This window comes from Ochlerotatus camptorhynchus, unplaced genomic scaffold (assembly GCF_037179485.1).
Source record: "Ochlerotatus camptorhynchus isolate MF236.1 unplaced genomic scaffold, CSIRO-AGI_Acam_v1.1 ptg000082l, whole genome shotgun sequence".
In the NCBI taxonomy this organism is placed as follows: domain Eukaryota; kingdom Metazoa; phylum Arthropoda; class Insecta; order Diptera; family Culicidae; genus Ochlerotatus; species Ochlerotatus camptorhynchus.
The window spans coordinates 2,457,874-2,481,235 of NW_027040572.1; the positions used below are offsets into that span (position 1 = coordinate 2,457,874).

The 23,362-nt window shown below is 39.6% G+C and overlaps 1 protein-coding gene across 3 annotated transcripts; it reads right to left on the reverse strand.

Moving 5' to 3' along the window:
* Positions 1-391: 391 nt before the first annotated feature.
* akirin lies at positions 392-23,109 on the reverse strand. Of its 3 annotated transcripts, none has more exons than XM_065218031.1 (5): positions 22,960-23,109; positions 21,461-21,799; positions 9,680-9,879; positions 2,867-3,023; positions 392-2,785 (listed from the first exon to the last, which is right to left on the reverse strand). In XM_065218031.1, exons 2-5 carry the CDS (start codon positions 21,672-21,674, stop codon positions 2,775-2,777), a joined length of 582 nt encoding a protein of 193 aa, XP_065074103.1. In that variant the 5' UTR covers positions 21,675-21,799; positions 22,960-23,109; the 3' UTR covers positions 392-2,774. The 3 variants fall into 3 exon arrangements, with proteins under 3 accessions (XP_065074103.1, XP_065074101.1, XP_065074102.1); XM_065218029.1 differs by having other exon boundaries at positions 22,913-23,109; XM_065218030.1 differs by having other exon boundaries at positions 22,643-23,109.
* Positions 23,110-23,362: the final 253 nt, after the last annotated feature.

Sequence of the window (23,362 nt, forward strand, 5' to 3'; positions counted from 1 at the left end):
TTATTGGGATCTCATATCCCGAGTAGAAATGAATGACAAATTTATATTCCAATAATACTCACTAGTAGCATATTGAACGATAGTCATGAGAAAGCCGAATCTCTCGTTCCGTTTGTGACAACAAAAAAAAAAGTGAGAGTGGGATGTAAAACTCAAAATCACCCAAAATTAAGTAAAAAGAACTTAAATTTAGGGTATTTTTTTTCTCTGAGTACAATATTGATGCATGCAATCAAAAGTTCAAAGATTAAACCTAAAAAAAATCTAGATCAAAAATTAATCTAGAAAGGACAAACCTCATACATCCGGTAGCTTTGCCTAGAATTTCCCATAGGTAATGTGATATCTCACAAGCACATTGAGCAAACCTGTTTTTTTCTTTTTTTTAGAGTTTAATTTACGGACTTAGCAAACTGCACTTTTTATTCGCCTGTGTTTTCGTTTCTGTCTGATTTTGGTTACTTTTAATCGTATGTCGATCTGCTTCACCACGAACAAATCCGCAACCTCGAGGATACACGGTGAGGACGACGACGACGACGAAACCGCATCTCCACTGCACTATTATGGCTCTTCGGTACCTATCTCAAGCATTAGACATCTTTGTTTACGAAATCGTCGCGTACAGTTTCCTTTTTCGTCGGTCCGTTGTGTCTCTGCACTGCTGCTGCTGCACCTTATTTATTCACACGCACACCTGTCTCCCTTCATTCGAGGGCCTACAAACCGCGTTTGCTCTCCGCGAGTGTATCTTCTCTTGTAGTTTTTTTTTCTTCTTTTCGCTTGTTTACTTTGGTGAGTAATGTGGTAGTTTTTTGTATGTGGATTGGATTCCTTTTTTGTATCTCTCTGTCTTTATTTTTTTCTCTAAAACATCGAATCGTTCGGAATAATTTTGTTGTTTAAGGGTATGTGGGAAAGGTTAGTTTCATACTGCTTTTGCTGCTGCTGCTGCTGCTGCTGCTGATGCTTGATTTGGCTATAAGGTAGGTAGGTTTTACTTATTTGCTGCGCTGTTGCTTGTTGCTATTGCATTTTAATGCACTATTAAATGATGCTCTACAAAGTGGTGCTCACGTGAGTTACTTTAGCAATGACATCGGGGCTGAATTTTTTGTTTTTGCTTTATTATTTTTACTCTCTCTCTCTCTCTCTCGCTCGCAACTCGATTAATTTGCGCTTGCAAGATTACTTTTCGATCATTTTATATAAAACATATGTATATAAACGCTTACGAATTAACCTCATCTTACCGTTTATAGTATAAGCTTAATTTTTTGTGTTTTTCCCTTTCAATTTTCTGCTCAATCTTGTTTTTTTTTTTGTCTGTATACTTATATATACTTACGGTCCTTAGATTATTTTTACGTTTTTTTTCATCTTCTGCCGTCTTGTTCCATATCCTATCTTATAAATAGAAACTTAACTTTACATGAACTCTTCTGTTTCGCTCAACGCGTCAATTAGTTTTACTTCTGGTTTCTAGTTGCTAGCAAACTTTGCTTCTTTTCCATAGTTATGCTTCTCACTATATGTATATAAATATATATATAGTTTCATATGTATAAATGTATATGTTGTGTGTTCTCTATGTGTTATGCTTAGTTCTGTTTTCCACTTTACCGCCTATATTGTATGCATTTGTTTTCACCTTTCATTTTTATCAGTATATATGTTATCATTATTCCCTACTCAATGAGATAATCGTATTACATTTCACATTTCCTACCTCCAAAATCTCCTGCTCGTCTTTTTTTGTCTTCCTTCGAGACGCTACTCGGAAGCATCACTGAATTAGATCTCAATCGACATGATTATTCTGCAGTGAGTGACAAGAATACAGGGATTCTAATTGCAACGCAATCCGCAAAAACTTAATTTACATATTCATATCCAGATTAACAACAAAATTGACTAAAAATATAGAATAAAGCAAACAAAATCTGCGGAAATGATAAACGAAGCATGATTGAGAGAAAAATCAGAAGAAAAAAACTAACAATGAAACAGAACACTTATGATGAATAATGAAATTTACTAAGTGAAAAAAAAATTAGGCAACTACACACTACGAACAACTTCCGAATAGAATCAATGAAAATAACTACCTAAAGAACTAAATAAGCAAAATAATGAGAGACCTACCGAAACTCCAGAGAAGAATAACAATGATCCTTCCAATGAGCATTCAGTATCTAAGAGTAATGCTCTTTTGAGAGCTTTACTACGGCAGAATAATCGAAAAGAGTAACGGCACTATTACTGGGACTCGAAATCCGTTTGCAGTTTTTGTGTTGTTGTTTCGTTATCGTTTTGTCTGCAAGACTCAAGTACGTAATAATCTTCAGAGTTTACATAGAATAGTTTTTCTTTATTGAATGATTCTACAAAAAATAATCATACAAAAGGCGAATTCAATATTACATGTTCCATTTCAGTGAACTATCGATTCTGGCAAAATTGCAGTTTTAGTAGTTAACAGTCTAAGTGTGGCGTTGGAAAGCATTTCCAGTTGTTGGGGTGTAATAATTTTCCTCTTTTCCTCTCTGTAATCGTACCAGCAGCAAGATGAAGTAATAGAAGATTAGTACAAATAAATGAAGAGCTCTATTCAGTTTTAGATTTATAGCTTGTATGTGGGAATTTGAATATATGGATACGCGCGTGTGTGTGTGTGTCTGTTTGTTGTTGTTGCTGTTGTTGTGTGGATTGGGTGGATATATGCCCCTTACGTTGTTTTTACTTTGCTTTTACATCATAAGTTAACTAGCAGATTAGGAGAGGTCTGCAAAAAAAAAATTGGAATTAGTTTAGTTATAAAATTTAAAAATAAGAAAGGTAACACTTCAATAGTGGAAATACTCACAACTAGGCGCCGCTTCGTAGCGTCTCTGTATTTGGTCATAGGTAAATTTGACAAATGCATCGTACTGTTCGGCTAGTTTGTTGGTCAGAACGGCATCATATTGCTCCCGCAAGGCGTCTTCCCGTTCCTTCAGCATACGCTCGCAGATCATTTGTACCTGAAAGGAAATTAAAGGTGCAATGGAATATCGGTACTATAGGCATGGTGATCAGCAAATAGGGTAAGGTGGCAAGATGGGTCACGAGGAAAGATGGGTCATCTACTTGATTTATTTATATTTTTGATTGACAACTTCAACAGGTTTAACGTTGCCCCAATGCAGGTTTGAAAAAGCAATCCATCTTTGGGATTGCATTGATCATGCTAATTTTGACAAACAAATAAATTAATAAATGTACTAGCTGACCCATCTTGCTCCGTGACCCGTAATTGCATTGATCATGTTAATTTTGACAAACAAATCCATCTTGCCGTACCTTACCCTACTACGACAGCAGCCTGAATATTGAATTTGGTTTTTGCCCAGAACACAAAATGGTGAGTTGACAACTTGGAAGGAGCGGAATACCTAGCCCTGGTCCTCACAAGTTCCTACTTCACGCCTCCCCGAGTCATATGATAACAAAAGACTACCAGCTGAAACATGGACACAGCTGGGTGGCGTAGCCTGGGCAATGGTGCCAGTCCGGCAATAGCAAAGTGAAGAGGTGCGACGCGAACACTGGCGCGGTAACCATAGTACGATGATAGAGGAAATGCTTCACCAAACCCGAGGGTCTGTTCATTATGGATGTGCGGCTCAAAACGGCGTCTGTTCTCCATGTTAGGAGCGGCTGATTACCGTCCTAGTGCCAGCGTGGGACTCTTAACAGAGCTGTGCACGATGGTCTCCCGGCGAGACAGGGGGTTGGGGCAGGCCCAACAAGCCGCCCTGGAAAAACCATAAAGTTGCAAATACTGAAGAAAGAAATACGGATCGGAACAATCGGCACAGACCTACGCGACGAAATAAGGACTACGATTGGAAACTCGGAACATGGAACTGCAAATCGCTTGGCTTCCCGTCCTGCGATAGGTTAATCTATGACGAACTTCAACCACGCAACTTCGAAGTCGTAGTACTGCAGGAACATTGCTGGATGGGACAAAAGGTATGGAAAAGCGGGCATCGAGCGGCTACTTTCTACCAGAGCTGCGGCACCACCAACGAGCTGGGAACCGGCTTTGTAGTGCTGGGTAAGATGCGCCAACGCGTGATTCGTTGGCAGCCGATCAACGTAAGGATGTGCAAGTTGAGGATTAAGGGCCGTTTTTTCAACTACAGTATCATCAACCTACACTGCCCACACGAAGGGAGACCCGACGACGAGAAAGAAGCGTTCTATGCGCAGCTGGAGCAGGTGTACGACGGCTGTTCGCAACGGGACGTCAAAATCGTCATCGGCAACATGAACGCTCAGATAGGACGGGAGGCAATGTATAGACCGGCAATCGGGCCAAACAGCCTGCATGCCGTATCGCACGACAACGGCCAACGATGCGTGAACTTTGCAGCCTCTCGGGCTATGGTAGTTCGAAGTACCTTTTTCCCTCACAAATATATCCACAAAGCTACCTGGAGATCACCTGAACAACACACAGAAAACCAAATCGATCACGTTCTAATCGACGGGAAATTCTTCTCCGAGATTATCAACGTCCGCACGTACTGCAGTGCGAACATAGATTCGGACCACTACCTAGTTGCAGTATGCATGCGCTCAAAACTCTCGACGGTGCATAACACCCGTCGAAGTCGAACGACGCGACCCAACATTGAGCAACTACGGGACGCCGGAGTTGCCCAGGACTACGAGCAGCAGCTGGGAGTTGCGCTACCCACGGAAGAGCAGCTTGGCGCAGCTTCTCTTGAAGATGGCTGGAGGGACATCCGTTCCGCCATAGGTAGTACTGCTGCAGCGGCACTAGGTACTGCAATCCCGGACCGAAGAAACGACTGGTTTGACGGCGAATGCAAACTGTTAGTAGACGAGATGAATGCAGCACGGGCGAGAATGCTGCAACACCGCACGAGATTGAATGTGGAGCGATACAGACAAGCGCGGAACAGACAAAACTCGGTTTTCCGAAGGAAGAAGCGTCAGCAGGAAGACTGAGATCGCGAGACGATGGAAAATCTGTACCGCGTAAACGACACACGGAAGTTCTACGAGAAGCTAAATAGTTCGCGCAAAGGCGACGTGCCGCAAGCCGATATGTGCAAGGACTTGGACGGTAACCTTCTCACGAACGAGTGTGAGGTGATTGAGAGGTGGAAGCAGTATTATGACGAGCACCTCAACGGTGAAGCAGCAGAAAACGAAGGTGGCACGGCAACAGACCTTGGAGCACGCGCAGAAGACGACAGGCTACCGGCCCCTAATCTTCAAGAAGTTGAGGAGGAGATCGGTCGGCTGAAGAACAACAAAGCAACTGGTGTAGATCAACTACCAAGTGAGCTATTAAAATAAGGTGGTGAAGCACACGGAGAACAAATTCGTTAAGTTAAGATAACAATCCTAATAGTTACTTTCACATGGAAAAATATTGTTGTTTGAAAGAAACCTATAGTTATTCCAACATTAATTTGACCATCAACTCAATCATATCTACCTAATAGATTCAACTGTTCATCTTATACTCAATTCAACTATAACTTTGATCAACTACAACAACCGTCAAATGTAATTTAGTTATAAAATTTGGTTTCAAGTGATCATCATAAATCCACAATTATTAACTTGTGATGCGTAGAGCAGGCACTAAGACAGCTGGCTCTCACGCAGATGAACACGGTTCAAATCTTAGTTGAATGTTCTTGTTCACCTTTTTTATGATTTTGCAGTTGTGTTTTTGAAATCGATAAAGAGGTAAAACAAACTTCCTTAATATGTCGATAATGAAGAGCAGTTCGTTTAATAAACATTGAAAAATTTTGCTAACCTAACAAAAGTTTTCTTGAATCAACTAAAGCATAGTTGTATTTTGAAGTTTGACGTTTGTTCATCTACTGAAAAATATAGTTGAGCCAACCGAGGAACCAACTATGGACTATAGTTGTTGCCCTCTATATATAGTCAAATCAACTATAGTTTGGATTATCTCTAAAACAATTGAACAATATAGTTATTTTGACCGGAAAAACAATTGCGTCTACTATAATTTGTTCTCCGTGCACTGACTAGAGCGCTGCACTGGGTAATTGCCAAGATTTGGGAGGCGGAGATATTACCGGAGGAGTGGATGGAAGGTGTTGTATGCCCAATCTACAAAGGGGCTGTCACACCATTTGCAAGAGAGTTCGTGGGGCAATACCAGGCGGGATTCATGGGAGCCCGCGCTAGCACGGACCAAAATTTCGCGATTTTGCAGGTTCTGCAGAAATACCGCGAATACAACGTGCCCACACATCATTTGTTCATCGATTTCAAATCCGCATACGACACAATCGATCGAGATCAGCTGTGGGCTGTGGCAGATTATGCACGAGTACGGATTTTTGGATAAACTGGATTGAGTGATGTGCATTGTTCGAGTATCGGGGACACTTCTCGAGTCCCTTTGAATCTCGAAGGGGGTTACGGCAAGGTGATGAACTTTCGTGTCTGCTATTTAATATCACGTTAGAAGGTGTAATCAGAAGAGCTGTGATAGACACGAGTGGCCCGATCTTCAGGAAGTCCATCCAGTTTCTTGACTTCGCCGATGACATCGACATCATGACACGGAACTTTGCGACGATGGTGGAAACGTACATCAGACTGAAGGCTGAAGCTGGGCGGATTGGACTTGCCATCAACGCATAGAAGACGAAATACATGAGAGGAAGAGGTTCTAGGGAAGACAATTTTAGCCTCCCACCCCGAATTCAGATTGACCGTGCCGAAATCGAGGTTGTCGACGAGTTCGTGTATTTGGGCTCACTGGTGACCACCGAAAATAATAACCAGCATAGAAATTCAAAGACGCATTATGGCAGGGAATCGTGCCTAGTTTGGACTCCGGAGGACTTTCCGGTCAAATAAAATTCGCCGTCACACAAAGCTATAAGACGCTGATTAGACCGACCGGTGGTCCTCTACGACCACGAGATATGGACTATGCTCGTGGAGGACGGGTTTTCGAACGGAAGGTGTTACGTACCATCTACGGTGGAGTGCAGATGGATGACGGAACGTGGAGGAAGCGAATGAACCATGAATTGCACCAGCTGCTGGGAGAACCATCCATCGTCCACATTGCAAAAATTGGGCGACTACGGTGGGCTGGTCACGTCGTAAGAATGCAAGACGACGATCCAGTGACAAATTGTTCTTGAAAGCGACCCAACAGAAACAATAAGAAGAGGCGCGCAGCGGGTAAGGTGGATCGACCAAGTAGAAGGCGACTTGCGAAACTTTCGCAAACTACGAGGCTAGAGACGTGGGACCATGGATCGAGTAGAGTGGAGACGACTTCTTCGGGCAGCAGAGCACAACAAGGCCTTAGTCTGATTGGTAAGGTAAGTAACTATATAAATCGTTATCTTCGCGCATGAAGTAATACAAAACCGGACAAACAGGTTTCAAAATCGAAATAAATGATCGAATTATGCGCCATAATTTAGATAATTTTATGAATTCCAAAATTAGAAATATTCCTAAAAGTCTCAGAATTCTTAAATGTATCTGAGTTACATGTAAATTATTGGAAAGACACTAGGCCGAATTGGTAGATTGAGTTTGGAAATTCTATTAGAAAGCAACGAGATCTACGTATAGCGGCGCCGATGGTAAGCGTGATTACCTATTACCCCCGCAGGCCTGGGTTCAATCGCCAATCCCAATCGCCGCCGTCGGGATTTTCTGAGGCTTAAAATCTCAGATCAGGGTTTCGTAGTAACGTTTAATTACACGACTCACCGTTGACTGCACGATTCCGAGTTGTTTTCCGATGTCCCGATGAGAGAGTTGAGCATTTTCTTTTCGTGACTTTCGAAAAACTGACAGCGATAAAAATACAGTGTAAACAATACACTTTAAACTACTTCTACCCAAATTTTCAAGAGAAAACACCCAACGGGTAATTTAAAACAGCGTTTTTTCCTTGATGCAATTTGATGTGGGACACCCTTTTATTGTGGATGACCCATAATATTGGGTGACTGTTAGTCAGAAGACTAAGTTATCGTTAAAATTAATACTTTTTATCATAAGTACATAAACGTGTTTAGTAAAAGTTGATCGAAAAAGTGCCGAAATTTCACGGAAAATAATATTCAGAAATTGATTGAGCTGGGATTTGCGGAAGAGAACCAACAGTAACTTCAATATTTGTGATTCTTGTCGTAAACAGCTTTCTAAACCTAAAGGGTGATACGGTCAAAATTTGGTCAATATCAACTTGACGTATTTCTTTCAATTTTGCATTTAAAAAAACCTGAACACCCCTCATTTTGAAGGTGTGTGTGTGTAGAATGTTGCTCCTGTTTCGATGTTGGAATTCACTCTTCAGTTGTCAAAATGCCGTCCAAGCAAGAAGAGCAGCGTATCAAAATTTTGCTCGCGCATCGCGAAAATCCGAGCTACTCGCACGCAAAGTTGGCAAAATCGCTAAAAGTTGCCAAATCAACCGTTACAAATGTAATTAAAGTGTTTGGGGAACGTTTGTCGACAGCCAGGAAGTCTGGATCGGGGGGAAATCGAAAACCGGAAGCCGCTGAGACGACAAAGAGAGTTGCCGGTAGTTTCAAGCGAAACCCTAACCTCTCTCTCCGAGATGCCGCAAATAAGCTGGGTGTATCGTCTACAACCGTGCATCGAGCCAAAAAACGAGCCGGACTATCGACTTACAAGAAGGTAGTGACTCCAAATCGCGATGATAAACAAAATACGATCCCGGAGGCTGTACACGACGATGCTGACGAAGTTTGACTGCGTGGTAATGGACGACGAAACCTACGTCAAAGCCGACTACAAGCAGCTTCCGGGACAGGAGTTTTATACGGCAAAAGGAAGGTGAAAGGTAGCAGATGTTTTCAAGCACATGAAACTGTCAAAGTTCGCAAAGAAATATCTGGTTTGGCAAGCCATCTGTACCTGTGGCTTGAAAAGCAGCATTTTCATAGCTTCCGGGACTGTCAACCAAGAAATTTACGTGAAAGAGTGTTTGAATAAACGTCTGCTGCCTTTCCTGAAGAAACACGGTTGTTCCGTACTGTTTTGGCCGGATTTGGCATCTTGCCATTACGGTAAAAAGGCCATGGAGTGGTACGCCGCCAACAACGTGCAGGTGGTTCCCAAGGACAAGAACCCTCCAAACACGCCAGAGCTCCGCCCAATTGAGAAATACTGGGCTATTGTCAAGCGGAACCTAAAGAAGACCAAAAAAACTGCTAAGGGCGAGCAGCAGTTCAAGGCAAACTGGCTTTCTGCGACGAAGAAGGTGGACAAGGTGGCTGTACAAAATCTGATGGCAGGGGTCAAGCGTAAGGCCCGGCAATTCGGATTTGGAAAAGCGGAAGCCTAACTGAATATTTTTCCTGAATTTTATACTAATTGAACTTGAAAAAGAAATTTAATTTGATTTTTTAAATAAACGATTTCACCGATTTACACGCGTTTTCCCTTGACCAAATTTTGACCGTATCACCCTTTACCCAACTATCAAGTAGCGATGAGTTATCGAATTGCGATGAACAAGATATCAACATGAATGTTCCAAGTCAAGAATCCTTAGCAACTTGGTTTTGGAGTTTCACTTAAATGTGAATATCCAAGAACTGCCCGCCCTTACCTGTTTGAATGTGAACAGTGCTTTCTCCGGATGTTTGACCATGCTCGGAGGGCTGTCCGGTCTACGGGGACTATCCGGACCCATCTCGGAGCCGCTCGATTCCGAATCCTGCATACGTTCCATGTTGCCCGTGTTGAATGTGAGCTGCTTCCGGCGGTGCAGTCTTTTGATTTCCTCGGTGATGTTCTGTGCCATTTTTTCTGAAATAAATAAAGGTAAAAGAAAGATGTGCTGTTAAGAAACATTTCTAGTCCAGATAGATTATTATAATCAAAGATAATGTGGGAAAGATTTGTTGTTGACTTATGAATTTTTAGGTGAACACCTTAGTAATAGTGTTTTTATTGTTATCGATACAACTTTACGCAGGGTCAACCATTGATGATCGATTATCTGCAGGATGGCAAAAGTACTTTCATTTCCATATACCGTGATCGGCCCTGATTCCACGCAGCGGTTAATACGGTGGGTTTGATAACTTGAATTTTGTAGTTTATATTGATTTGTTTCAATAGTTATCCTAAGCGTTAGCATATCACACACGTAAAAAAAAAACAAAAAAATATTTATAGAATAAAAACCACGGATTTAAGGTACAGTCATACTTTTTAGTGTTTAATAATGCTTTCCAGAACCGGTATTCAGAACTTCTGGGTTAGTTCAGTGGCCACAAGTAACCAGAATATTGGAAAAAAATATTCGAATAATCGTTTCATACGCATCAATTTAATGTGTCGCATGACCGGTAACCGGAAGGAACATCCGGATTAGCTCACTTGCTAATAGTAATTAGGATATTGAAAAAATCGTTTCATACGCATCAATTTGATGTGTTTTTTTATGTTTCGCATGACCATTCTTGTGAGAAAGTTGATTGTGGCCACCGGAACAAGGTCACTGGCCACGAGTAATCATAATATTAGCAAAATATTCGAAGAATCGTTTCATAAGCATCAATGTGTTTTGATGTATCGGATGACCATTTTTATGAAAAAGTAGGTGTGGCCACTGGAATCGGTATCCGGAACATCCGGGATAGGTCACCTAAAGCAAGAAACTATCAATTGTCCTTAGTAAGGCATTGATTTCACTGTATTGATGTACCTAGGTTCCATTTCCTAAATGATTTACAATATTTGATGGCAACATACCGGCACTGTGGCCACTCCTTACTTTATTCGGCATCGATTCCTTGTGGCTAATCATGTAAAAATGGGTTCTATATACCAAAAACTTAAAATTCAGACAATTTGACTTTAAAATCTGATAGGTTTCGCAGCAAAAAAAAATAACATCACATCAAACTGGATGCACTTCAATCGTGTCGAAAATATGGTGAAATATTACCTACTGGTCAAAAAGGACAAAATTAACATCAATACAGTGCATGAACTGACATTACGCTGCTTTTAATGCATTTGTTTATTTTTGTGGCCATAAAAATAACATGAGCTTGAAAAAATAGTTCAAGCATGGAATAAAGTGTTGCTGCAGCCGCTGAAAATATCTTCGAGTTAAGAGTCAAGTGGCAATTACGAACAAAATATCTACTGAACTTCCAACTTCCTATCGTTCGATGCAAGTCCGCATCAAGGAGAAGTAATTGAAGAAGGTTTAGGTTGGAAAAGTTTATGATGACCACAGTCGTTTGTGCTGGCAATCGGAGATGTGCCCTTGGAGGAGGAAAAAGAATGTTCCGACCGACCGGATTGAAGAAACCCGATATGGGTCCGAAGGGAAGTAGGATTCCGATTGCAGGTGAGTGTTAAGAAACCATGCTAATTTTTCTGTTTGTTTTAGGTTAGGTATCTGACCAACGACTACAGTTCAAGCATTGATTCGAATCTGGAAAGATGAAGAACGTTCTCTACTCGACGAAATGGATCCGGAATTTTAACGTCTGTGTTTGAAGGAGATACCTGCGATGGGTCGAAGAAAGTATACGAGGAGGCCGGTTGCTGTTGATGCATCTCCACTTGGTTATTTGGAAGAGATACGAAAAACATCGAAAAGTGATAGGGAAAGAGAGAGAAGAGTATTCCACTAGAGATGCCGATTGTTTAACAGGACTCAACGAGAATCGAGATGACAAAGATTCAGCAGCAAGGACACAATACATAAGCGGTGAGATCTAACTGATTACAACTAGATATAAAAATATGAAATGCATCCTACTAAATACGTGCTTGCTTTGATGATGGAAGTGTACACGCAGCACTAATATACATTTTATATCGGTACTACGTGTATGCGGGGCTTGTTCTAAGTGAAAGTAACCTCGGAATGGACGTAAGTGACCAGGCTTTCTGAAATGGGTTACTGAATCTCAACAGAGCTATCACCTTTCAACTTCCGGGCTAAAATTGTTTGCAATGGGATCAGTGTAAGATAATAATAGATTAAATTGCAAACATTTTTCTTCCATAACAATACTGACGGACAGTGGAAGTTGGATTGCATATACAAAGTTCACAAAAAAATCACTATGACTCACGATTTTTTCCCTTGGTGGACTTCGTGAAATATCGCGAACTTTTCCAACACTGCATACATACATAAAAATTACATGGGCTTTTCCTTTTCGAAATGATTGAAGTGCATCCTCTTGGATGTAATATTAAAATTTATTTTTTGCTGTCTTGATTACGAAAACCTTGTCCAAATTTAGTTTAAAATCCGGGTCAATATGACCCGTTAACACCTTAATTCGTCACAAAATGGTAACATGTTTTGCAAAGAAGATTAAAGTAACAAAAAACATTTTTGTTTATTTCTCCCAGAAAGATATTTTTTTCTCCACAACCTTGACTTAAGCGTAATTTCGATCAGAAATGTCGTTTACGTGCAACAATTTTTTTAAAATTTCCATTTTGAAAATGTTACAAGAATCAAAATGCAGGGCTGTTGCAAGATTTTCTAAATTTAATCCGCAAAATTCGCGATTTCTAAAAAAAAAAGATTCGCAACTTCAAATACTAATCATTGCTTAAAAATACAATTTGTATTACTACTACATGGCATTTACAACTTATTGCTTATAGCATATTCGATTTTTACCTGCTCTCAACTTAGTGTTCTTTGAAGCACTTCCGTATATTAATTGAGACTGAGAGATTTCTATGCCTATACCATCCTATGCCCAAGAAAGTAGAGGAATAGTCCAACCCGAAAAATTAATAAACCGGACGGGAATCGATCCCAGCCGCCTCCAGCATGGACTCACTTCGTAGCTGCACCTTTACCGACTGAGCTAAAAAAGAGTATCGTTTGTAACCTTTGAAAAAAAAAATAACCTTCAGTTAGTTATGTTCTTGGTAGTATAAATTCTGAGTAATTAGGGAACATAATAAACACCCTTACATTATGAGATTCTATTGAATAATATCGACCTAGATTTCCAGAAACATTAAACTTTAAAAAATAATGCATTTTTATTTGAAATGCAAATTTCCTTGAAAATTAACCTTTGCGTCTCTGACGTATTTTGTCGTTAATTTGGCTCCACTTTTCTAAATTATTTACCAAACATCCTGCAAATAATCGAGAAATTATCAGAGTTTCAAAAGTCACACTTGTTGGTCACCTCGGATTAACGGTTCTGGATTTGCACTGATATTCCTTTGGGTCTGTCCAATGGTCATGTGAGACATTTTCATGATTTTTTTTTTCTAATATGAACATAGCATATTTTTTTGTCCCTCCCCTTGGCTAGTTTTTTAACCTGGACGTTGGTGGGCGGGCCTAATCTTATGCTTCATAGTGGAGCGTTGGAGACGGTTGGTTTGTGTCCGGTATCGTTGGCTCATGCCGTGACAGAATAGCGTCATGAGCATGCGATGAGGATTACTGAGCTTCCCCTCTCTGATCAACCATTGCATAAGAGAACCAAAGTTCTAGCCTGACGTGATAGTATCACACTTGTTACTCCTTTATTTGAAAGCCGCGTTGTAGTACGCTTACGTATAGGCACTGACGTTGGGTGCGATACTGGCTGGTTTTGCCGCAAATCACTCTTATTTTATTTATTTTTACGCAGATAGATTTATTTGGGTTTGCAAGGGAATTATAATATTAAAATATTTCAGAAAGGCCCAACAGTGCTCCTTCTACTTGCGTGACAAGATTTCGTTGTTGTTTTCATTGAGGTATTACCATAGAGGTAACTCTAAGACTAGTAGGTCCCGAAATAACGTGCTCAACTTTTTGGCTCAGCTCTCTTCGGTCCCAAGCTAATCGATTCACCCCTCGAAACATAGGAAAAACCAATAACCCCTCATTTTATCTGTCAAACTTTCATAGCGAATCAAAACAAACATTGCGTAGTACTAGAATTTCGACTAGAATGGGGTACGTTAATCGTTTGCTTGGGACCAATAGGCTAGTCAAGTAGTGAGCCAATTTAAAATCGTTAGTTTCGTATTGATTGTTGGTATTACTCTGGGAACAATGTTAAACACCATTTTTGTACATGGTATTGCAACTAATCTTATATGTGCTTCATTTTGATTTGGGATAAGTGTTTGAACTATGGCTATGGGATTTCCACTGTGGCGTGGTTCTATTATGACATAACCATACGTATTTTTGTGGTGCGACATAGTGAAAACGTGTGTGCGTAGTTGAAGCATATACCCTATGTAATTTAAAAATCAGCTAAGAAACTAACTTCAAAGTGAAGCATTTTAGTCACTTGAAGGTGGCACCTGGGACGAACTAATATATATTAAATATAGGTTAAAGTCAAAAACAACTTGACACGGTAAATTTTAGATTACATTCACAAGTGCAGGTACTTAATAAAGCATGGTAGGTAGATTAGAGATTTCAATTATTTATTAAATTAGACTAGAGATATCGTAATCATCAAACGAACTTAAATAAGAAAATTTAGACAGCCTAGTAGCATTAAGTGGATTAACAGAAGAGTTAGGATGCGGAGGGTCCGCTTAGGGAGGCAACTAGCCTTTAAAGCAACTGGCAACTAGCCTTTTCATGTATTGTCTGTTTATTTTGATTATTGCTTTAAAATATCAATTTGGTATATATGTGAAAGGATGAATCAGTGGGAGATGGATTTTCGGTTTATTTACATTTAGCATCACTATGTGTCATTACTGTCATTTCCTCAAAACCCCCAATAACCGGCCTCTTCAATCCCTTCCTTTTCCCATGGCGTTCAAGTGGTCCGCATAGACTATTCAGCCATTACCCGTCCTTTATCCTCGGCTTTGGATTGACTTGCGCTCCCATTGCCCCACCAAACGCTGCAAAATGAAAATGAAATATGAAAATAGCATATTTCGTTGTCAAATCATATCCGAATCGTATGTATGTGACTTTGTGAATCATGCACGACTTATTACCATGTATACCGGAAACTCTAGGTTCTCCAAATCGTCCAGGACGTCGGTTGATTTGTTCTACTAGATCAACCAAGACTGCAATAATGTCTGTACTATCGACAAATTTCCATTTAGATTCAAAGTGTATATGTGGATCATGCATGACCTATTTTTCCGAGTATTCCAGATTTTCTAAGTTCCCCAAATCGTCATGGAGCTCAGATAATGTTATCAACCGAGCTTGGGACAATGTCTGTAGTATCAAAATATTTCCAGACTGATTCACAATGTCTATGTGGATCATGCACGCACTATTGCCATGTATACCAGATGCTCTAGGTTCTCCAAATCGTGCTGCAGTTCAGATGATTTATTCTACTAGATCAACCATAAAATCAACGGTCCAAACAGATTCATTGTTTCTATGTGGATAATGTACGATTTATTTCCAGTACACCAGATGTTCTAGGTTTTCCAAACCGTCCTGCAGTTCTGATAATTTGTTCTACTAGATCAACAAAGATTGGGGTTAATGTCTGTAGTACCAAAATATCAATTTCGAAATCCTAGAACATCTGGCATACACGGAAATGGTTGGTCTAATCCACATAGACACTGCAAATTTGTGTGGACATATTTCTATACTACAGATTGAATAAGTCTTGGGTGATTAAGTAGAAAAATAATCTGACCCCCAGAATGACATCAGAACCTATAACATATTGTATACGTAGCAATAGGTCGGGCACGATCCACATAGACACTATGAATCTGTTTGGACATATTTCGATACTACAGACATTATTGCAGTCTTGGTTGATATAGTAGAACAAATCAACTGAACTCCAGGCCGATATGAAAAACCTAGAATATTCGGTATACATGGAAATTAGTCGCATATATATACTATTCGTTTATGATTTGACAACGAAAAATGCCAGTGGCTTCGCGTAACCTCACTTTTTACCTGTGCATCAACTTTCAAAACCAGATTTAATGCCATATTCATACTCGAATCGGTTTAATATTTTGAGGTTAAGGCGACGCCACTAAAAAAATGCCATGATTATATTGGAAATAAAAAAAAAAATATGCAAATGTCTCACATTGGACAGACCCCAAGGAATTTCCATGTAAATCCGGTGTGACTTATGGAACTGTGATAATTTCTCGATTATTTGCAGGGTGTTTGGTTTGAACCGATAAAAATTGAGAAAACTAGAGTCAAAAGGAACAACAAGATTGATGACAGCAAAATAATCCGGGACGCAAAGGTTAAAATGAATTCCACAATTTTCGTAATAGCACATCATTTAATTTTTCCGTGATTTTCGCGAAGTTCAAATTCGCAAAAATCGCAAAATCCACGCCTGCTGTAACAACCCTGAAAATGGCTGGATTTGAGCAAAAATGTGAATCATTGTCCGTAAATAACGTAAATTTATTTTAGTTATTTTGCCTGGAACTGCTCAAGGAGGGCATCTATGGACCAAAGCTCATCAGACCATGCTGGAGGTAACTGGGTTCGATTCCCGGTCCGGTCTAGGAATTTTTCGGGTTGGAAAATTTCTCGTCTTCCCTGGGCATAGAATATGATTGTACTTGCCACACATTTATACTAATGCAAAAATGGTACTAGCATCGAAAGTTCTCAATTCATAACTATGGACGTAGATGGACACTAAGTTGAGAGCACACAATACGCTTATATGCGATAAACAACATGCTTGAAATTCAAAGTAGAAGAAGAAGAAGCAGGAGAAGGCCACTTAAGTAGAATCGGAAAGAATTACGGCTTTTCCTCTTACTTTAAATGATTATTAGTACTGTTTCTATGATAGTTGTTAAAACAATTGAAACACATTTTAAGCTATTTTGAATGATTCAAATATGCAGGGCTGGTAGGGATCACTGCTGTCCAAAATAGTGATTTTAGTGACGACGTTGAAGTTGAAAAAAAACCCTGAATTGAATTAAAAGTTAATCTTAATTAATACTCTTAGGAATTTCTGAGGAGCACAACTCCTGTGAACATCAGAGGATAATTCCAAGGGCATTCTGAGGATAATTTCATAAAGTTTGTGGGAGAAAACAAATCCGGAGCATAAGACCTTGGATTTTATTTTTGAAAATACTAAAAGGAGGATTACAATTGAATCTGAGAATAACTCCAGGACGTCTTCAAAAGAATTCGGAAAATAAATTTAGGAGAGTTTGTTAAACAAATTATAAGAATAAATCTAAAGAATTTGTGAGAAGAAATGCCAATGAATTCTTTCACTGTGAATTCCAAGGGAATGAGTGAGATTCAAAAGGAAATGTGAAATGAATTCAATGAATATTCGGAGAATCTTTCTAAAGGGTTTCTTATTGTGGAGAATTTCAAGGTAATTTCGGGGAAAACTAAAAGAAAATTGAATTCGGTGGATAGCTTCATTGATACTTTGAGGAATATTTCAATGGAAATCTCCGTTGAATATGGAAGGGACTATTCTGAGATCTGAGGTCTTCAGAACTACTTGAAAGTTCTCAATTTTTTCCTAAAGTTAATCAAACTGCCTTGAAGAGCTTTTGTAGTTTGAGAAACTAGCCTGATGCTCACAATACGTCTCATCAAATTCTTAAACTTCCCTGAACTTTATAGGACTTCCTAAAGCTTCCTCAATTTTTCTAACGATCATGGATCTCCTCTTAAAGTTTAACAATTCGCTGAAGTTCTCTAAACTTCAAATGTATGTGAATTCTCTAATGTTAACGGAGCTGCTCTGAGGTTATCTGTTCTTTTCTGAAATTGAAAAAAAAAAACTTCTTCAAAGTTTTTGCAGTTTTCATGAAGCTTGTTGTAAATGTAATGCGCTGCGTCCTAAAAATGTTTAGGCTTCAATGAACTTCTGAACTTATACGAAGACCTCAATTAACTTTTTAACGTCTCTGAAGTTATCTGAAAATCTGGGACCTGCTTTAAATTTCCCAGTAGTTTTCTGAAATTCCTCCAATTTTCGGAGCTTACTAAACTTCTTTCAAAATTATATCGTTTTGTAGCATTTAATAGTAGTATAATGCGATGCATTAACCTCAGTTTGTTAACATTTGTGACAGATTTATCACAGACAAACAGACATAAAACTCGCAAGTTGTTCATCGTACAAGAATTTAACGGACAATTTTAAAGTACCGTAGTTGGTAGTGCCACCACCTGTTGTAGGCGCGCATAGTCAATTCCCTTGCATTTGACGTTTACACACTACCGCCATCAGTTCAGCGTAGTGCCCACCACAGTGTACTCAACAGATGACGGTAATGTTTTAGCGACGATGTTTTATAGTGAGAAATATTCAATGTGTTATGTCTGTTTTCTGTGGATTTATCTAGAGTTCTTCAGTTTAGAATTCACTCGCCAGGCCTCGCTAGTACGCTTTTTGATTTCAAATTACTTGCGCTAGTGTACTAGCACTGTACAAAACAGGACATCAGCGTCTACCAGCATGAGATATCAGAAGCAACTGGTAATCGTGCTAGTTGGCTAGTAAACTAGTGCTAGCAAATCCGCACAGAAGTAAACTAGAAATACTCAGAGGGAGAGATGCTTTGAGCCAAATGAACTGTTAAAATCTGAGCCAATCGAACATTCCCACACGGCGAATGAGAACGACTCAAATTTGAGTTTAGTTCACTCATAATCACCAAAAGTGCAGGAACTCAGCGATGAGTTAATTTGCCTCATGTTTTCCCAGGTTTTTCCAGGGAAAAAATCCCGAATTTGAGAAAAGTAAAGATTGGATTCACTCAGTCTATTGGTACTATTGGAGGCGAACCAGCCTAAGGCTGAAAGCCTCCTAAATAAAGCTAAATAATAATAATAATCTATATGTACTACTCCGAGACTGAATAAAATTTTCGTCAATTTCCTCATTTTCCGGCAGATTTTTTAGGTTTTCCACAGGAAACCATGAGACAAATTTTACTCATCGCTGAGTTCCTGCACTTTTGGCGATTATGAGTGAACTAAACTCAAATTTGAGTCGTTCTCATTCGCCGTGCATTAGAATTTTTCCGAAGACAACAAGACTGGCAACTTTGCCTGAATCCAAGCGACAGACACAGTAGGATGGATGAACCTTTGCTATCAAAATCGCTCGAAGCATTTACCTTTGAGCGTCAGATGACGCGATTGTACCTGCCTTATAGCGGACGTATGAGAAAATGGAAGAGAAACCAGTCTTCTTGATATGTTGCCTTCGATATTTCCTAAGATTTCATATTCTTACTACATTAAATTTAAGAGTATTGCAATCAAAAAAAATTAATCACATTTATGTTTCGTGTCCTTCTTAAAATGAACTAATTTTTGGAATCAAAAACAATATTCTAACTCTATTGATTAATTGATCTTAGTTGATTAATTAATGGCACCAAGAAATGTGCAAAATATTGCGATGCACTCAATTATTATTTTGTACGTAAATCGAATGAAAAGTAAAAGTCATGTGAAATGCTAGCTTCTAGCAAGATATATAAGGTACAAATCCCTGCTGCCGAATTGTATTTTGTTTACTCCGCCCATCTCTCGGTAGGGGAAGTCTTTCCCTACCGGATGAGAATGTTGGTTTGCGTGGGCGAGCCTTGAATTTCTAGAAATCACCAAGAGAAGTCATTGTTTACAAAACCTGTTAGGCCCTAATTCCAGCGATATCTAGAATTGTTCAGATGGACAATAACAATAATATTTACATTATTTGACAAATCTCAGGTAATCATGACAGCAGTTCAAAATGTTAACTAAATATTGATGTTCTACGATTTTAGTTAATTTCAAAGTGTACATTGTGTCCAATATCAGAAAAGGTAGCATTTTTGATAAGCTTTGAAAAGCTAACATCTTAAAAATGCACTTTTTGTTAGTGGAATTTTTTTTTTTCAAAGGCTATTTAGTTTTCAAAAACTTTGTCTTAGACATCATTCCGATTTTATGAGTCCTGACCTGGCAGTAAAGGAGTAGCATTCGCGGACGGTCAATCATGCTCCCTAGTGAACAATTCTCGCGTCACTTTTCAAATAGACCAATGTAACAAATGTAAACAAATCGAGTTAAGCGATACAAACTATTGCTCTTCTGTCATTGTATTTGATACAAAAACATCCATCCAAATTTACTTTTATTTATTTAAGATAATCATTGATCAAAAATTGTCCAATGTACAGTTTGAAATAATGGATCCATGATTGTTACTTCGGTCATTCGGACTGCCTAACATGATTGGTGCTCATTTTCCAAAGGCGGGGCCAATCTAAAGTTAGGTACACTGGAGTCGCTTTTTACGCGGGTGATATGTCCCGCGTAAAAAAAAACCGCGTAAAAAAAACCGCGTAAATTCCGGAATCCGCGTAAAAAAAAACCGCGTAAATTCCGAAATCCGCGTAAAAAAAAACCGAGTAAAAAAAGACCGTGTAAGAAAAAAACGCATAAAAAGCGACTCCAGTGTACTATACTTTGAAATCTGTGAAAGGGAATCTAGTATGATGTAGGCAAAACGTCCAATGTAACACTCATTGATTATGTCATTGAGAAAAATCGTCCAATGTAACATGTCCGATGTACAACTCGACTTGTCAAAACGTCCTATGTGGTTTTTTCTATATTGTAGCATGAAATTCAAAGTAAAATTGTGATTTTACCGTTTCTTCTGAATTTTCAACGTTATTATACACTGACTACATTAAAAATAGTATTGCAAAATGTATTGTTTTTAAACAGTTAAAATAATAATCTGTCGAACTTCAATTTCGATTTTTTCAAAATGGTGGATATGTTACATTGGTCTATTTGAAAAGTGACGCGAGAATTATGCAAATTTTCATGGAATTCGGAGGGGGTGAAATAAAATCGAATCGTCTGTTGGCGTGGACTTGCTCCTTGACTTAAAACATTCAAACGGACAAGAATGGTGAACAGCTCAGTTTAGAATTCTCTCGCCAGACGACGATAGTGTGCTATTTTGACTTCTAATTGCTTGCTTGAAAAGTTGGGCGATATGATTTTACTTTTTTCCTTGCACGTGCGTGCCGATCGATGATTTCGCCGAACCCGCATTACCCATCATCAATATCTTATAAGTTATTAAATCAGTAGAGGGTTTTCTGGAGACGGTCATGCATTCCCAAACGGTTACAGAAAATGTGCACTCCCGTCAGCTAGCAACACTGACCAGAATGAAAACATATTTGGGTAAAAACTTAAAGCTGCGACGACGACATGGAACCGTCCGTATAACCGTTGCATGTGTGCTTGCGCAAAATAAATGTTAGCTCGATGGAAGGAAGAGACTGAATACGGGAACCATGTGGTGTGACGTAGCGGGGAACCGAAAAGGATGAACATGGGGGAAATACATGTACCTACTGGCTAGCTATTAAAACACTACACATGAACTCAACTCACCTGGGGTCAACTTTGGGCAGACGGCTTCAGCAAATGGAGAAGGCTTCGGTTCCATCACACGCATTGCACTGCTCGAGGATGAGGAAGAGGACGATGGGCTGTTTTGGGCGTTACTGGTGCTGGGGCTGCCAAATGGATGGCACCTCCGGCGCTTCGTTGGCCGCTGATTAAGACTTTCCCAGTCTAGTGAACGTTTCAATGTTGCACAGGCCATCTTGCGGTGCTGTTTAGTATTTTTTTTTATTCGGTTGGTTTAAGGTTGTCAGTCTTCCGTCGTATGAATTTTTAAGAGGATTCAAGTCTTTTACAATCTGTTTATAATTAGTTTACTGCTGGAATCTATTGGAACAATACTTAACATTAGCAAAGAGAGACACTTAATTTCTGATGACTTCAAATGTGGAAAAACGAGTTGAGACAAGATTATAAAACACTACACGATTTTGAAATGTCGTCCACACACGTCTTGAACACTTGGGTGACTTTTCGCCTTTTCGTGTGTCAAAATAATAAACAGTATTTTTCTCTATCTTGGATCCGTGTCGGTGCCTGTTCAGCTCGTTTTTCCTGTTCCTGTTTCCACTTCTTCCCACACGCGAATAAAACCCGAAAATGCTTTCTTTTCTGCACTCTTTTTTTATATCACGAACGGAGCTTTTTCCCTGCTTCTTCCTGCTGCAACGGGGAGCTGATACAATTCCGTCGTTCCTGCTGCTTCTTTTATCCACTCCCGTCGTAGTCTTCGACAATTTCGTCGTCACCGTCGCCGTCGTCGTCTCGACAACGCAATGGCCTCCTCCGTCGTTGAGCACACTCCTTTTGCAGGCAGAGACTACTGCTGCGACAATGACCAAACACTTCTGCTGAGTTGCCACATTTTTCACCAGCAGAATTTTTTACAATGCTTATTTTACTTGCTTGAACCTTTTCTTCCGAATAAGCACTTTATGGCACTCGCAGCTTGAATTTGTTCTACACAATGGAGACGAAAATCCTTATTCCACCATTAGCGCTGGCTCAGACAGCAGCAAGACACACAAACGCACTCTTTTTCTCCTTTCCGATTGATTCCTATTCGGTGGCGGAGCGCAGGCGATTACAGAAAATGCACCACACACAACCAGCAACAAGAGGAGGTCGAAGCAAAAGAAGAAAGGCAAGATCCGAGAAAATTTCACGCACAATTTCAGCTGCAGCCAATTTCTCTTTCCCGATTTCCGCACTAGGTCACCAAAATTCGAACCCTCAAAATCGATTCTATCAATCAACCGAAAGGTAATGCACTTGAAACAGGAACCCGCGATTGAAATTCCAAAATTTGACTCGATTCCACCTACTACGCGTTCACTTTTAAATATTATGCGAGAAAAATATGGCTGCACAGACAGACTTCTTTTGCTGGCTGCCTGCTTGCCAGTTCAGTTCAACGAAATAACACACGCAGACACACACCAAACCATCCACGACGAACGACCATCAGCAACAAAAACTACACTGACTGATGACTGTTGGGTTCAACTGCGCCAGCAACGGCAAACACAAAACGATCCGTTCGAGTGAAGCACGGTTTTGGAAATGAAAATCGCAAGAAAATGGAGAAAAATGGGAAAATCGAATCAAAAAGGCAACGGGTTTGAGAGAGTGTGCGTTCGATCGCAGCACAAAAGACCAGCGATGACAGTTTATTTGGTAGCACCGTTGTTGGTAGCCACTCAAACACCGAAAATAGTTTTCATGTAACTTTCAGTGGAAACTCACATGATTTTCATCCATAATTAAAATAAATGGAATTCATCTGAATTTCCCTAATAAAAATTGTATGGTTAATTTGCTTAACGACGTGTTCTGGGTATCATCCAAACCATTTGTGGAATAGTTCAATGATTTGGGTTATCGTTCGTT

What these genes read in the sequence shown, in the direction of transcription:
- akirin (XM_065218031.1), bottom strand. Translation starts at nt 21,674, where the DNA reads ATGGCCTGTGCAACATTGAAACGTTCACTAGACTGGGAAAGTCTTAAT. An exon ending in CTGCCCAAAGTTGACCCCAG is followed by an intron (nt 9,880 to 21,460) that starts GTGAGTTGAGTT and finishes TATTTATTTCAG; the next exon opens with AAAAAATGGCACAGAACATC. An exon ending in CACTGTTCACATTCAAACAG is followed by an intron (nt 3,024 to 9,679) that starts GTAAGGGCGGGC and finishes ATTTCCTTTCAG; the next exon opens with GTACAAATGATCTGCGAGCG.